Below are 13,390 nucleotides of genomic sequence, written 5' to 3'. Positions count from 1 at the left end.
TTTAGGACATGTTGTCACAAGTCATCCTCCACTCAACCCCCCTCCCCTGCAGTTTTGGTGACGTTATACTGCATGGTCATAGACTGCACAATCTCAAACTAAGGTTAATTATAGCCTAATGATTGTGTTTTAAAATCCTATTTAATACTGGCTTTAAAACCGCATTGAAGACTGGAAGCGAGTGCCTGGTAGGCTGCTACCAACCATTGCAGACAGTTGGTATTATTAGTTCTATATGCACAGAGTTGGTGTGTTCTGGGTGATGAAAATCAGTTGTCTCTGAAGCTGTCAAGTAACAGGGAGAATATTAAATGTCACCCAGTGGCAGGCAGAGAACTGCTTCAACCATTGTCAGCGTGTTCTGAGAAATCTGAAAATACTTACTTGGTATACACAGAAATATTATCTACCTGTCCCTCATAGAGGTATCACAATTTCTATATACAGCTCTGTGTAATGCACACTTATATCAGATAGTACCTATATGCTAATGAAAAAGCTGTTCATTTTTTTTTCCTTCTCCTTGCCGTATCAGCTGTTTACAAGCCTGCTCATGCTGTTAAGGTGCTAAGTACTGTAAGTGTTATTAATGTGCCATCACCGGCGGAGGCTATTACTTGTTTGCAGAATTGAGATGCAGCAATGTGAGAGATGGCCTAAAAAGGCTTATAAAGATAGTAAGCCAGAAGTAGGAGCCAGTAAAATGTTTAAGAACATGGAAATGTGTACATCTTCTAACATCATTTACTACTTGGCCTATTAAACATTCAGTAGCGTATGTTATTTATTATGTGCCACAATCTTTCCCAGTTAATGGGTTATATAATAGAACTTTAGAGAATATATCCATAAATAACACTAGTTGCCTTATAGCTGGATTTATGCCTGTGGTCTAAACTGCAAATATGTACCTAATGTGGTGGGTATGTGCATAAAACAACCTGCTAAAGAGAAGGGAGCTCCTATATAATTTATTTTAGGTCCCTGCTTAAGATGTTATTTCTACAGCTCACAGTTTGGTATATAATGATTTAGGTCTTTGTGTATATGATTTAGGTGTATGTGTATAGGTTGGTGATGGACTAGAACAGTGTTTCTCAACCGCTGTTCCGCGGCACACTAGTGTGCCTTGAGAGATCTTCGGGTGTACCGTGGGAAATTATCCAATTTCAGTTAAGATTTTTCTAATTGTAAAATATGTGCCGCGACTAAGAAAGGTTGGGAAACACTGGACTAGAACACCCTTCACCCATCCTAAAGCCTGTACCCCTTCTCCAGAAGATTCATTACTATTTTAGTTGATTGTTACTGAAACATAATGTAAGGGGAAATCCATTTTTTTTAGGGTTGGCCCCAGAACAAGAGAACACAGCATCTCTGAAGTTGGGGACAACTCTTTTTAAGAGGGACTTTCCTCTTGATTTTTAAAGATTTCTGCTAACATCTTGTTGCATCCGTGAGGTAAAATGTTTGGGGAAATCTCTTCACTAGTAAGCAAACAGTAAAAATAACCTGAACGCCCCATAACCTTTCCATATTCAATTTAAAGCTTAAACAAAATGGCTTTACACACACCAGAAATGTGGCATTTTTGACACCCCAAGCAAATTGTAAAGTTACAACGTTCTGTTCTGTAAGACAAAATTGTGGTTTGTAGTAATCATGAAATTGAACATAAAATAGTAATTTTATATAGAAAAATTGCACATTGTAATGCCCTTTTACTATTTGTTGTGTGGTTGTGTTTGGAGAATAGTCCCCATACATTGGTGGTTAGTGAAAAAAAAACATTTTACATTGGTGGTCATTTTGGTAGGCCCAAATTGAACACCTTTCCTTGTTGATCTGTAGGAAGGCTAACTTCCATATACAGATATTTGATGTGACAAAAATGTTTAATTTTTAAAGGAACCCAAACAACTTCTGGTAAAAGCCCAGGATTTCACAGAATACTGGTTGAGAAAATTATGGCAGTTTTTTTTCTTCTACCTGTATTACAATAAAACTCACTCTGCCAGTGTAGTCACCATGCTCACTATAAAAATGTGAACTCTGGTAACAGCAAAAAATATGTTCTGTACAACCAAGCACCCTATTTTTGCTTTCTGTCTTATAAATTGTTTGATTGGGGGAAGGGTCTAGGGACAGGAGAAGATGTTCTACAGGCACTCATTTCAATTGTTAAAAATTGAGCATAAGCAAAGATGAGATGCAGATTGTGTATGATCCTGATTCAGAAGTTTTGTTCTAAACACTTTCAAGCATTAGGCTGCATACACACGTGCAATATTTGTTGTTGAAAAGGATCTTTTATGATTCTTTCCCACGACAAAAGAATGAACAATGCATAAACGGGCTGCACCATTCTGCTCTATGGAGAGGGTAGAACGATGGAACAGCACCCCGCTGCGTTCTCTCCCCTTCACTTTCATTATGATCGTTTGCCATTCGTAGTCCCTAAAAAGCTGTCTGCTTCAGAACTCGTATTGATGGTTTGAACAAACATAATTTTCGCCTTTATAAGTGTCATTAAGATTAAGTCATTAACAAAAATTACATTTATTAACATTTATCAAATTCTGTTGTTCCTTATCTGGCACCTTGTTTCAGATTGCTCCTCCTAAATATTGGACATGATTCATTTCTGGTACTTTGTGGAATAATCAGTATTTTGCGTGACTAAAGCTACCATTCGCTATGCAGCATTTTGATTGATTGGGTGGAAACGTTAAAACATTGAATTAATCAAACAAATTCCACTTTTGTACTTGCTTACTGATTGCTAATAACATTTGTTCAGAATGGCAAACTAAAATCAAACACTGCTTTATTTCTCTTTCAGTTGTTCGTCATTATTTCAATGGAGTAGAAGGGTAAAACTGGTTGTAATCCATATCGGTATCAAACAAGTGGATTATAAATACTAGTTAATCACATTGACTAATTTGTAGCAATTATAGTATCGATGACGGTACACATGAAAAACATTTTCTCAGCATCATCTGCACTTGTCTCTTGGTTTTATGTGTCTCTTAAAAAACAAATTTGTCTTAAATGTTTTTTTGATAATGTAAGTAATGGAAGAATTGAATTGTTACCAAACCTCTTTCTTTTAATATATGGGTATATCTGTAAAACATGGTGATTTGTTTGCTTTTATTTGCTGTAATATTTTAGAAACATAACCTGATTGCAGTTATCCTTACTTGTTTTTATGTATGAGCAATATTTAGGTTTCGTGTGTCTGAACATGGAACCTAACCAATGAACAAAATGTTTATTTCCAGTAAATAACTGCCATTGAAACCAAGCAGGCTTGCTTCATAACCTAGAAACTACAGATACAGCTTGGAAATGAGGTGCTCAGTTACAGCACACTGGTTTTACTCAAGGCACTTTATCATGAAGAATTGCTTAACAAGTTGTAATAGCTATATTGTTCATTGGGGCATGGCAGCCACGCTGGAGCAGCACTGACTATATTGTTAGATCATCTAAACTACAGAATATCCCAGAGCCTACTTATGTTACCACCCTTTGCCATGTTACATTCACTTTGTATCTGTTCCCATCAGACAGCTGAATTATAATATGCTTTGTGTTTTTTTTTGTTTTGTGTCATGAGACAAACATCAGATAAAGGCTACAATCCACACTATGCATACAACATAGTGGAAAGGATTCCCTCATTCATTACACGGACACACACCATAATGTCATCCTTTACATTCTCGATTGAAGGTATTTATAAGGAAAACAGAACAGATGTTGGTGAATAGAAAGAGAACAACTAAGTTGTGGGCAGGGTTGTTTGGAAGTATATTGGGACCAGAAGGGGCAAAATAGGAATAATTGAGATGAAGTTGTAGGGTGATAGTGTGGAATTAATGACGATTCGGGGGAGCCAAAGTAGATATACATACCATTTTTTTACTTGTAATTGTGCATCTGCTAGGGAACTGGGAAGGTTTTGGCAATGAGTCACTTTGACTACATCAGAGAAGTGTTGCAGCACCCGTTTGTGTTGTCTTGTAGGGTTTATAAAATATTGGGGCTAGAAGCACAGAAACATAAACCCAATGCTAAACAAATGTGTTCAGTTTTTTGCCTGGCGTTTAGCTTTAAGTAGCTACCACTGTTCTTAATGGTGATGATATATTGAAATACACATTTCAATTCCTAAAGGCTTGTGGGGATCACAATATCCTTTGCACTTTTTTGAAAGTTATAAAAAAGTAATAGCTGGACGGTAACAGCGGTTAATAAGGTAGCTGCAATGTCCTTGAATGGTGATTGTCTAATCGTGGTCTGGCTCTGCAAAATACTATACACAGTGCAACCAATTCTTACACTGAAATTTCATCAATGGGGTCCAGACCAGAATCCCTAACAATCTCCAAAGAGAGTAAACCTTAGATAATTTTTATTATGAATATCTGGCTGAAGTTACCAGTTTTCTGGTTTGGGTCTCGGCAGATATTTCATTTTAAATAAAAATCCAAAAGACAAAGCTTGGCCAGTATATTTTTCAATTGCATTTTTGTTTACCATGGAACTCTATTTTAAATGTCACTGAAAGGTAGCAGTAATAAAAGTGGGTACTTCAGTTATTTTATATTAATGTCACAAGTCTGATCTCTGGTCACTGCTTCTTAATCTTTTCAATATTACAGCAGCCAGCGAGCTTTGTACTGACTTTATAGTAAGAAGGGTTTGCAGGATTACATGTAAAGTACAATTGGCCCAAAGTCGAGAACTTTAGGTTGACCTGTATTTAGGTATACTTTTACACTGTATTCTTATGTCAAAAAAAATAAAATTGCATTTTTCGGTTTGTGGGCACATTCCAGAATGGTATATAACAAAGTAGTTTTATAAGCCATTTATAGGATTCTGCATTTGACAGTCTGCCCTAAACCAGTTTTATTTTATATGACAGTACATGTCCTGCATGTTGTCCCATAATGTGGACACTAAATATCTGTTTAATATACATTGTCAACTCAGCTGTGTAAATCAGGGTAGTAGTGCCCACTTTTACGTGAGGCAATGTTAAATAGATACAGGGGATAGCATTGCTAAACTTGTGAAAATTGGAGTTGCATGGGTGTCTGTACGTCTATATCTGTTCTGGAGTAAGCTGCATACTCGCCTGTCCTTAGTGCCTAAAATTCTTTGGATCAACGTAATAGCCAAGAACATAGCATTTTGAAAATGGAAGCAAAGGTACTTGGATATTTCCTCAGTACAGTTTTCCAGAGATCTTAGTTATGTGGTGTCTGCAATCTCCCTCTTTTCTGACATAGCGGCACACTGCTCTGTAAATTTAGAAGCTTTGAGTATATACCTTACGTTCTGGTTGTACAATCCTCATGAAATCTGCTTTCAATTTCACATCTTAGTGATTTGAGAATTTCTGTTTAAATTTAATCCAGACAGACCCTTGGACTACTTAGTCAGTGGTAGTTCCACAGGGGCATGAAGTTGAAACTGGAAATACTTCTTTACTTGTAGTCAGAGTTGGCAAATGTGTGCCAACTCAGGCTCCATGTCCCTGGTTCTCAAGGTGAATATACAATTAGTCTGCACAGTGTATGGTAATCTTTCTAAAGAAAAATGAAGCCAAGAGGAAATCGTGGCCTGAAATTTCTCAGCTATACAAGCTTCAGAGTAAGCTTTAATGCAAATACATAAGCATATTTAAACTTAAAAAGAACCATACAAAGATTAAACATAAAAGTAAATTATACCCCCCCCCCCATTGTCCTAAAGTTTGGGACAAATAATTGGTTTATTAATAAGACTAAGCACAGACAAGAGGAAAGGACTTAATTTTCTAGGTAATTTTATTATGTGAAGCAGTGCTCAACCCAGAATTTTTTTTAAGCCGGGTGGGAAGAAATTCTAGGTGGGTGGCAACCCCTGTATTGTGACTCAACTCTTTTGTAACCACCCAAAAACAGCCGGGTGGGTGCTGAAAAGTGCCTGGGGAGAACCCTGTATAGAACAAATAAAGATTGTTGTGTGATACTGCCAGAATCTCAAGTACTAGACAAGGACATCTAGATTGGCAAAAACACAGAATTGCATAAATACACCTTTGTTAGGTGAGCCTCCTAAAGGTGCTTCTTTTTAAGGCACAACAATAAAGTACAATCTTTTTCTACTTGTATAATGATGTCCACCTATGTGCCTATTTTTTTGTTGCAACAGTAACATGCTATTAAAAAGTTAGAATGTCTTCTTGTTCTGTCTGCACAAAGCTTTGTACAGCTTTAGAAACTGCAGGACATTATGGAATAGGATAAGGCTACCAGCACAGTTTGATTTGGAGCAGATACCAAACATTATTCCTCCGGAAACTAACTTTCTCATGATTTTGATGTGTTTTGGGCAGCCTGGTATCTAAAAACTATTCTGCCTCTCAATATTTACCTGCTTTTAGAAACATGGCTGTACCCACTGCTGTTAAGGAATCTCTTTAAAGAAGCAAATGATTAGTGACAGAAAAAGTACTGTTGTGGTACTTCCCATGACTGAAGATTAATATTGAAGCAAACCTGGCTAAGGCTTGGTCTACCCGGCATTTTCCCCAGCATTTAACCTGAGGCTTTTAAAGCCCAAGTTTAAAATTCCCATGCATTCCAATGGGCTAATCTACACCAGGATGTTTCCTTAAGGCAAGTTTTTGAGCTTTGTCTATAACAATGCTTGCAACGTTTAAAAAATAAAAACGCAGGGTTAACGCTGGAAAACGCCCAAAAACCCGGCTAAACTCCTCTTTTGATTTCATTGGGACATTTTCACGCTTTTTTCTGTGTTTATAAGCACTTACGCGTGAAAACGTGGCATAGGTGTTTTCCAGCGTTTTAAAGGCAACCTTTAAAACGCTAATAAAAGTGCATAAAAACAAATATAAAAGTAATAGGAAAGTTTTACATGCGTTTTTTAAAACGTCCGTGTGGACCCAGCCTAACCGAGTCATTAAATGTTATCATAACATATAATAACTAATACTAGATAAGTTTTAGTACCTGAGCATTTTGGGTAATGGCAGAAAAAAATTCACTGCATCAGCCAAATTTGTTGTGATGGGACCAAAAAGCAGCTGAAATCTACTTTTGCTAAGCTCCTTTAATACAGTATCCCCTTAAGTTGTAAACTATTATCTTTTGTTGGGTGAAAACTGGCTACATTTTAACAAAAATGATTCATGTTGAAAGCAACTTTTCAAAAATCACCAGTTCATTCCTAGTAGAGGGCACAAATATGGAAGTATTGATATGTAAAGTAATATTAATTTGTATTAGTCTAATAACCGTTTCCTGCAGGATGTCCCCATTCCCCAACAGGTACGTCTAGCCATATCTCGTAGCAGACCTATGGTCTGTGACATGTACCATCTGACGCCCCTTATAATAAGAACCACTGGTCCACAGCCATATTTTCTAATCTGTATTGACACATATTGTGACCTTTTTAGCTGGATGGAGAAAGTGTAAAGAATTTTATAGATGTAAAATTTAGCTTAATTTAGAAACTGTCTCACGAGATATTAAAGTGCATAGAAACTCTAACCGTATACTTAGATATACTTTAACAGTATAGTTATTTAGTTCTTTTAATGAGTCGCCCCTTTATAGCTGTCATTGTAAAATATGGTGGAATTCACAGAAGCACAAGTAAAATTTAACATCAACATACACATTGATGTGTATTAGTTTGGTTCCGGTAATAAAGATTACTTTAGAAATGCATTATGAGCCTAGTAATAAGGGACGTGGTGATCTGTAGTATGCAAAGCATCCCCTTTGCACTTGTGTGTATTTTTTGCACTTTCAGGTGCGTGGTGTATTTGTGCTTGTTGCAGTAATTTTAGAGTTGTTAATATGCTTTGCTTTAAGTTTACAATGTGTAAATTGAGAGCTAGCATCATTACATTTGTGTTGAAGAAGTAATTAAAGTTGGTAAATTTGATTTTGTTGTTGCTGTAAAATAAATAATGATGTAGTCGCATAGGGATTACTTGGATCAAGTCTGGGCTTTTTTGTTTTAAAATATGCCTGTAGCAATTCATTTAAATGTGATTTTACAATTAATAATGTAAAGTGGAAAGAAAATGGCAGTAAGGTGATGAATGTGTTGAATCTAGATTTCAAATGCATAGTCCAGCTTAGCTAGTCTCTCTAAAATGGCTTGACATATTTCTATTGTATAGTATACGCAGGAAAAATAATACATTGTGCTGTAATTTTCTACATTTATGAAGTTTTGGTAAAAAAGTGAATTTGTTACATTTTAATATTCTATACAGTTTGTATATTGCAGAGATGTGCTTGGTGAAGTACCCATGTTAAACACTATATGTGATAACTAATGTCAAAACATTAGTTCAAAAAGAAATGTTGAATTATGAAATGGTGTGACAACTAATTTATATTGCCCACATATCTCTTTAGTTTCATGCATAGTTGAACGCAAGGTACATCACGGTCCTTGGCCCGTACATGTAAAATAAGTATTAAGTACAGGAGCCCTTTTTGTTGTTACAAATAGGCAAAATGTGACTTTTGAAATTAGTTTTTTTATTTTGTTTTATAATATTTTGTCCGTAGATTACACTGCAGTATTGTGAATTTAGTAGCTTACTCCAATCACTAGCCTTTAAAATAAAATTTAGGGTATATTAAAACCTAGTACTGTAAAAATTAAGGTATGTCGTCTTTCTATGTATGTACACAAACCTGTGTTCTGGATTTTTCCTGAAAAATGTAAATCCTTATGTGCAGTGCATGTGTGGTCCTTGTGAATAAGACGCATAAACATTTAGGCATGGATTATATTAAACATTTATTTTGTATAATGTCTCCATTCAGCGCAAAGGTTAATTTTCTCTCTCCAGATCAGAGGTTTTTTTTGTCTTTGGATGATGAGATTGATGTGTGGGTGAGTGACCCTCTCCATCTCACGTTTGGTAAGCTAACGCTGCTCTCAAAAGGAAGCGCCTTCACAAACTGTCTGATGGCAGCGAAGGTTACATATTGCTCAGTTTGCTGGAAGCGTTTCATTGAGCAGTCTTCCCAGTCCATCTGTGCCTGCTGAAGAAATATGTGACAGAACTTGTAGGATGTCTGCTTGAAGCAGTTAAAAGTGATTGGAAGCAAAGAGAACTATAACCAGATTGTTCTGTAAAAAAAAAAAAAAGGCACAGGGGAAACAAAGGTTATTTTTAAGTGTTTTTTAAAATGGGAATAACAAGGTACTTTTGGAAATTTCTATTAGTTTGCAAACTTAGACATCATTATTGTGATGGGATAATATGTGTATGTAACAGTAAGGATGTCAATTTTATTTTACATATAGAGTATAGAGACTGCTTTGTTCTACAAATAAACAATAAATACATATCATTAGATCCCCAAAGTGGGTAGATTGAAGATATAAAGCATTAGTAATTTTCTAATGCTGGACTTTTTTCTAAAGTGGAACTAAATTCACAAGGCTCACCTGCCTGCATTCCAGCAAAGGGCGCTGCCATCTTTTCATCCTGCTGCAGGTGATCTTTGGCCATCTCAATTGGCAGTGTCGGGATGACATAACTCCTGCGCAGGCACCTCGCAGTTAGTTCTTCCCGACACATGTATGGGAAGCTAGGATTGTAGGGTTTCCCTGGCAACCAAAGCGGACACTGCTTGTTCGCTAAACTTTGATGCCAGAAACCTGGCGCATGCAGCCAGGAAAGACAAACGCATCGCTTGTCCCTTTCTGCAATAAGGATCTTGCCTGATCAAGAAAACCTAAAAGTGGAACAGGCTGGGATGCAACAATGGGACGAGTCACTGATAATTCAGCTCTAGAGGTAAAACTTATTATTATTACTACACAGTATTTATATAGTGACAACATATTACGCAGCGCTTTACAAAGTCTAGTCTTGTCACTAGCTGTCCCTCAAAGGGGGCTCGTAATCAAATTGTCCCTAGCTCAGTCATATGTCTTTTATTACAGTTGAGGAAAACTAATTAACCTTACTGCATGTTTTTGGAATGTGGGGGAAACCCATGCAGACATGGACAGAACCGTCAAATTCCATGCAGATAGTGTCCTGGCTGAGATTCAAACCTTGGACCTAGAGCTGCAAAGGTCAGAGTGCTAACCACTGAGCCACCATGCTGCCCTCATGTTTAACTACTTATGTTTGTAATTAAGTATATTTCAGTAGGTTGTAAATAAATAGATAAAGCCTTATACTATAAGTGTTTTTTGTGAGTTTAGTTTGTCAATTCTGGATACCTGTTAGCAGTTCATAAATTGTTTATAAATTGCTGCCTGGAATGAATATTAACCCTATAATGAATACTGGAAATCTTTGCTTTGTGGCACAATTTTACATAACTTTGGTCTAAACCAGTCTCTTAACTAAGCTCCATAGTATACTAGAGTTATTCTACAAGATATTAGGGGTTCAGTAATGAGTAACATTTTTCCTGATGCCAACCAATGTGGGGGATATTTTTCACTCTTGCCTCCAGTTAGTCTCTTATACCACTAACCACAGGTTTGAGGATGCAACTAGTCACCAGTGTTGGGAAGCGGTTTCTTTCTCTTGCCACCAGTGTAAGTGGGCACTTCTTTATGTTAGGCTTATAATGTTAGAGTGCACTTCACTGACCCCCTAGTAGGTGGGAGCACGTTACTTACACTTAGAGTCCATGCAATAAGTCAATAGGTACATGACCAGTTAACACTAGTGATCGCTTCCTAAATACACTTTTTTTTCATTCCCTGTTAAATATTTGTGCATTTATGTAATATGCTCTTTTTATCGAATTAGGATGTTTTGCTGGACTCCTTTGCATTATGCCCCCCTTCAACTAGAACTGCATGTGTAACCTGCAGATCATACAGGTTTCCCATCTTGTTTACATACCACACTTTATACTTTATGAATAATACAATGTTCCAGATTTGTGTTGGTAGATATTACATGCCAGTTTGTTCCCGATTTCTCCTCTTGCATTAGGTATTTCTGGGGTATAAGGAGAGCTTGTTTAGGTTCATTCATGTTTCTTTTCAACTAATGAGTTATGCATACCATGTGCTGCATTTTATTAGTCCAGACTTCCCCAGGCTGCTCTTTTAGCAGATGTACTTGTGAAAATCCTTCCTTCAGGGTTTAAGAGATTGAAAGGGTTGAGAATGAACACTAAGCACAGAAATCTCATTCAGTGTCCATAGCTGAGGGCAGCATAACATAATGCTGTCATAATTCACAAGTGCAGTTTGCTTTTTTTCTGACCATGTATGTTTAAAGTAGAACTATGGTTGCCCATTAAATAAATACAAGCTCCAGCACCAAATTAAAGTAGATTTGGTAGTGGGTTTTCTTGGTCCCGTTGCAGCGTCCCTCAAATGTTGATCCTCCTAGTGATGATAATAGTGCTGCATGGCTTCTGAATGCAGAGCATAGTTGTTTCTCTCATGTAGGCTATGTCTCTCTCACTACAGAGACATGAAATAAGGTTGTGTGGGAACATAAATTTTGGCTTTGTCACTAATTCACAAGTCTGTAGCTTGTCAATCAGCACCTGGCCACACTTTGTCCTGCCCACTGCTTTTTGGCCTGAGACCACTGCATACACCCTTCCGTTTGTGAGCTGCAGTGTCTGCCATACAGCCAGAGGGAGCCACACAAATCAAATAGGATTAGTTAGGGATGGATTTTTAGCTAAATATTTTTGAGGTTTACGTATTGAATAAATACATTTAGTTACTTATTTAAATCTTCATATAGGAGATTTTGGTTAAACTTTAAAATTTTTAATGCAGCCATGATCTTAACTTGTTAAATACCAGCAACTGCTTTTTATTCCGGGGACCTTTACAGCATAGGGCATTAGATATATGGGAAATGTCTAAGGGCAGTTACTTAAGGAATTTCATTAGCTAAATAATTTAACAAGAATTCCGTGAGCAGGAGATAAGGCATTTTCTACAGTCACAGCTTTTTTCTACAATCAGGTTTTAGAATTGTCCATAAACTTCATCTCGGGAGATAATGATATACTGATTCACAGGCTGCTTTGGCTTTCATACAGTTTATGGTGAATTTTTCTGATTTATGCTGGTACAACTTTCGTTTGTACACCAAGTTAGGTGTTGTTTAATGAAACAATTAGTCTGAGAAATGTTAACTTTCAACAGGCTAAAATGAAAAATAGAAAATATTCAGCCATTTATAGAACCACACGATGGACAGCTGCCATCCTAAAAGCCCTTTAGCTGTTGTTTTTCATTCTGTAGATTAGAGTATGACCTTTTCTTTTTTTGTGCATCCTAACCATTTAGGGGTTTCCTAAACTAAGTAACTTATTACCTCTTAGGAAAGCTAATTTAACCAAGATGTGATAATTGTGTATGCAAATAAAGACACACAGGCTAAATCAACAAATGACAATTTGTATTAGCAAACGCAATTATCAGGTGCAAGTTCTTTGCTTCATTTTACCACAAGCCAGGTGTCATCCTATAAAAGGTTATACATTCTTGTACATGTGGTAGCCAAGGCTTATGTAATACCTATAGCATCTCTATTGGTAAAAGTTGGTGTCATCTCCCCTTTCATGTATGTGACTTCACAGAACTTTCCATAGGCATGATAATATGTTGTGATAACGCTGCATATTGAACAAGTATAGCCTGCTGCACTGAAACCCCTGTTCGGTGAAAACCATTATGTGTAGTGCATTAGTGGTTTACAACTGCTTAATGGATGTGATGGAGGATTGGACCTTTATAGCAGGCCAAACTCATATATCACTTTCCAATACATTGTGAAAAAGTATCTGTTGGGCACTACTCCTACTGTTTCTTAACAAATGCCAGGAGGAGGAGACAAATAGTGAAAAAATGTGTGTTATTGCCCTCAGAGAACGTAATTATGTATGGTATTTATATGGAGTACTTTTATTTCATTTGGAAGGTCTTTTAATGTATGCAGATAGTGGTTCACTGACATGTTAATACTAATACTTTGTATCCTTGTTTTTTTGCAGGTTATTTTTGAAGCCGAAGCCTCTGGTGGAAGGGGGGGATACATTGCCATAGATGACATCCAAGTTTTAAGTTACCCCTGTGGTAAGGAATTATTTTCTCTTCTGTTTTTTTTTCTCTTTATCAGTATGCATAAACCAGTAAATTGTTATCCCCACCTTAAGGCAGTGGCTTGTGTGCAGTTGGTGTATTATTTACAGTGCCACTTCCCATAAGACAATGGCTCAAAATCAACAATGGTTAAACCTCTTTTGTGTGTCACTCCATGCGGAAAATTATGTGCTTGCTACATTAATTACTGTCTAATCTGAACTGTGAAAAAAGAGAATGTAGTAAA

The 13,390-nt window shown here is 36.7% G+C and overlaps 1 protein-coding gene across 1 annotated transcript in view; it reads left to right on the top strand.

The window, feature by feature from the left end:
* Nucleotides 1-13,390, top strand: part of PTPRK (protein tyrosine phosphatase receptor type K) — a 229,580-nt gene that overhangs the window by 74,788 nt on the left and 141,402 nt on the right. The window contains exon 4 of the mRNA XM_072410218.1: nt 13,056-13,137. Within this exon, the coding sequence (XP_072266319.1) occupies nt 13,056-13,137 (82 nt within the window). The remainder of the gene's footprint in view (nt 1-13,055; nt 13,138-13,390) is intronic.

This window comes from Pyxicephalus adspersus, chromosome 4, assembly GCF_032062135.1.
Source record: "Pyxicephalus adspersus chromosome 4, UCB_Pads_2.0, whole genome shotgun sequence".
NCBI lineage: Eukaryota > Metazoa > Chordata > Amphibia > Anura > Pyxicephalidae > Pyxicephalus > Pyxicephalus adspersus.
This window is presented reverse-complemented; position numbering and strand designations above follow the sequence as displayed.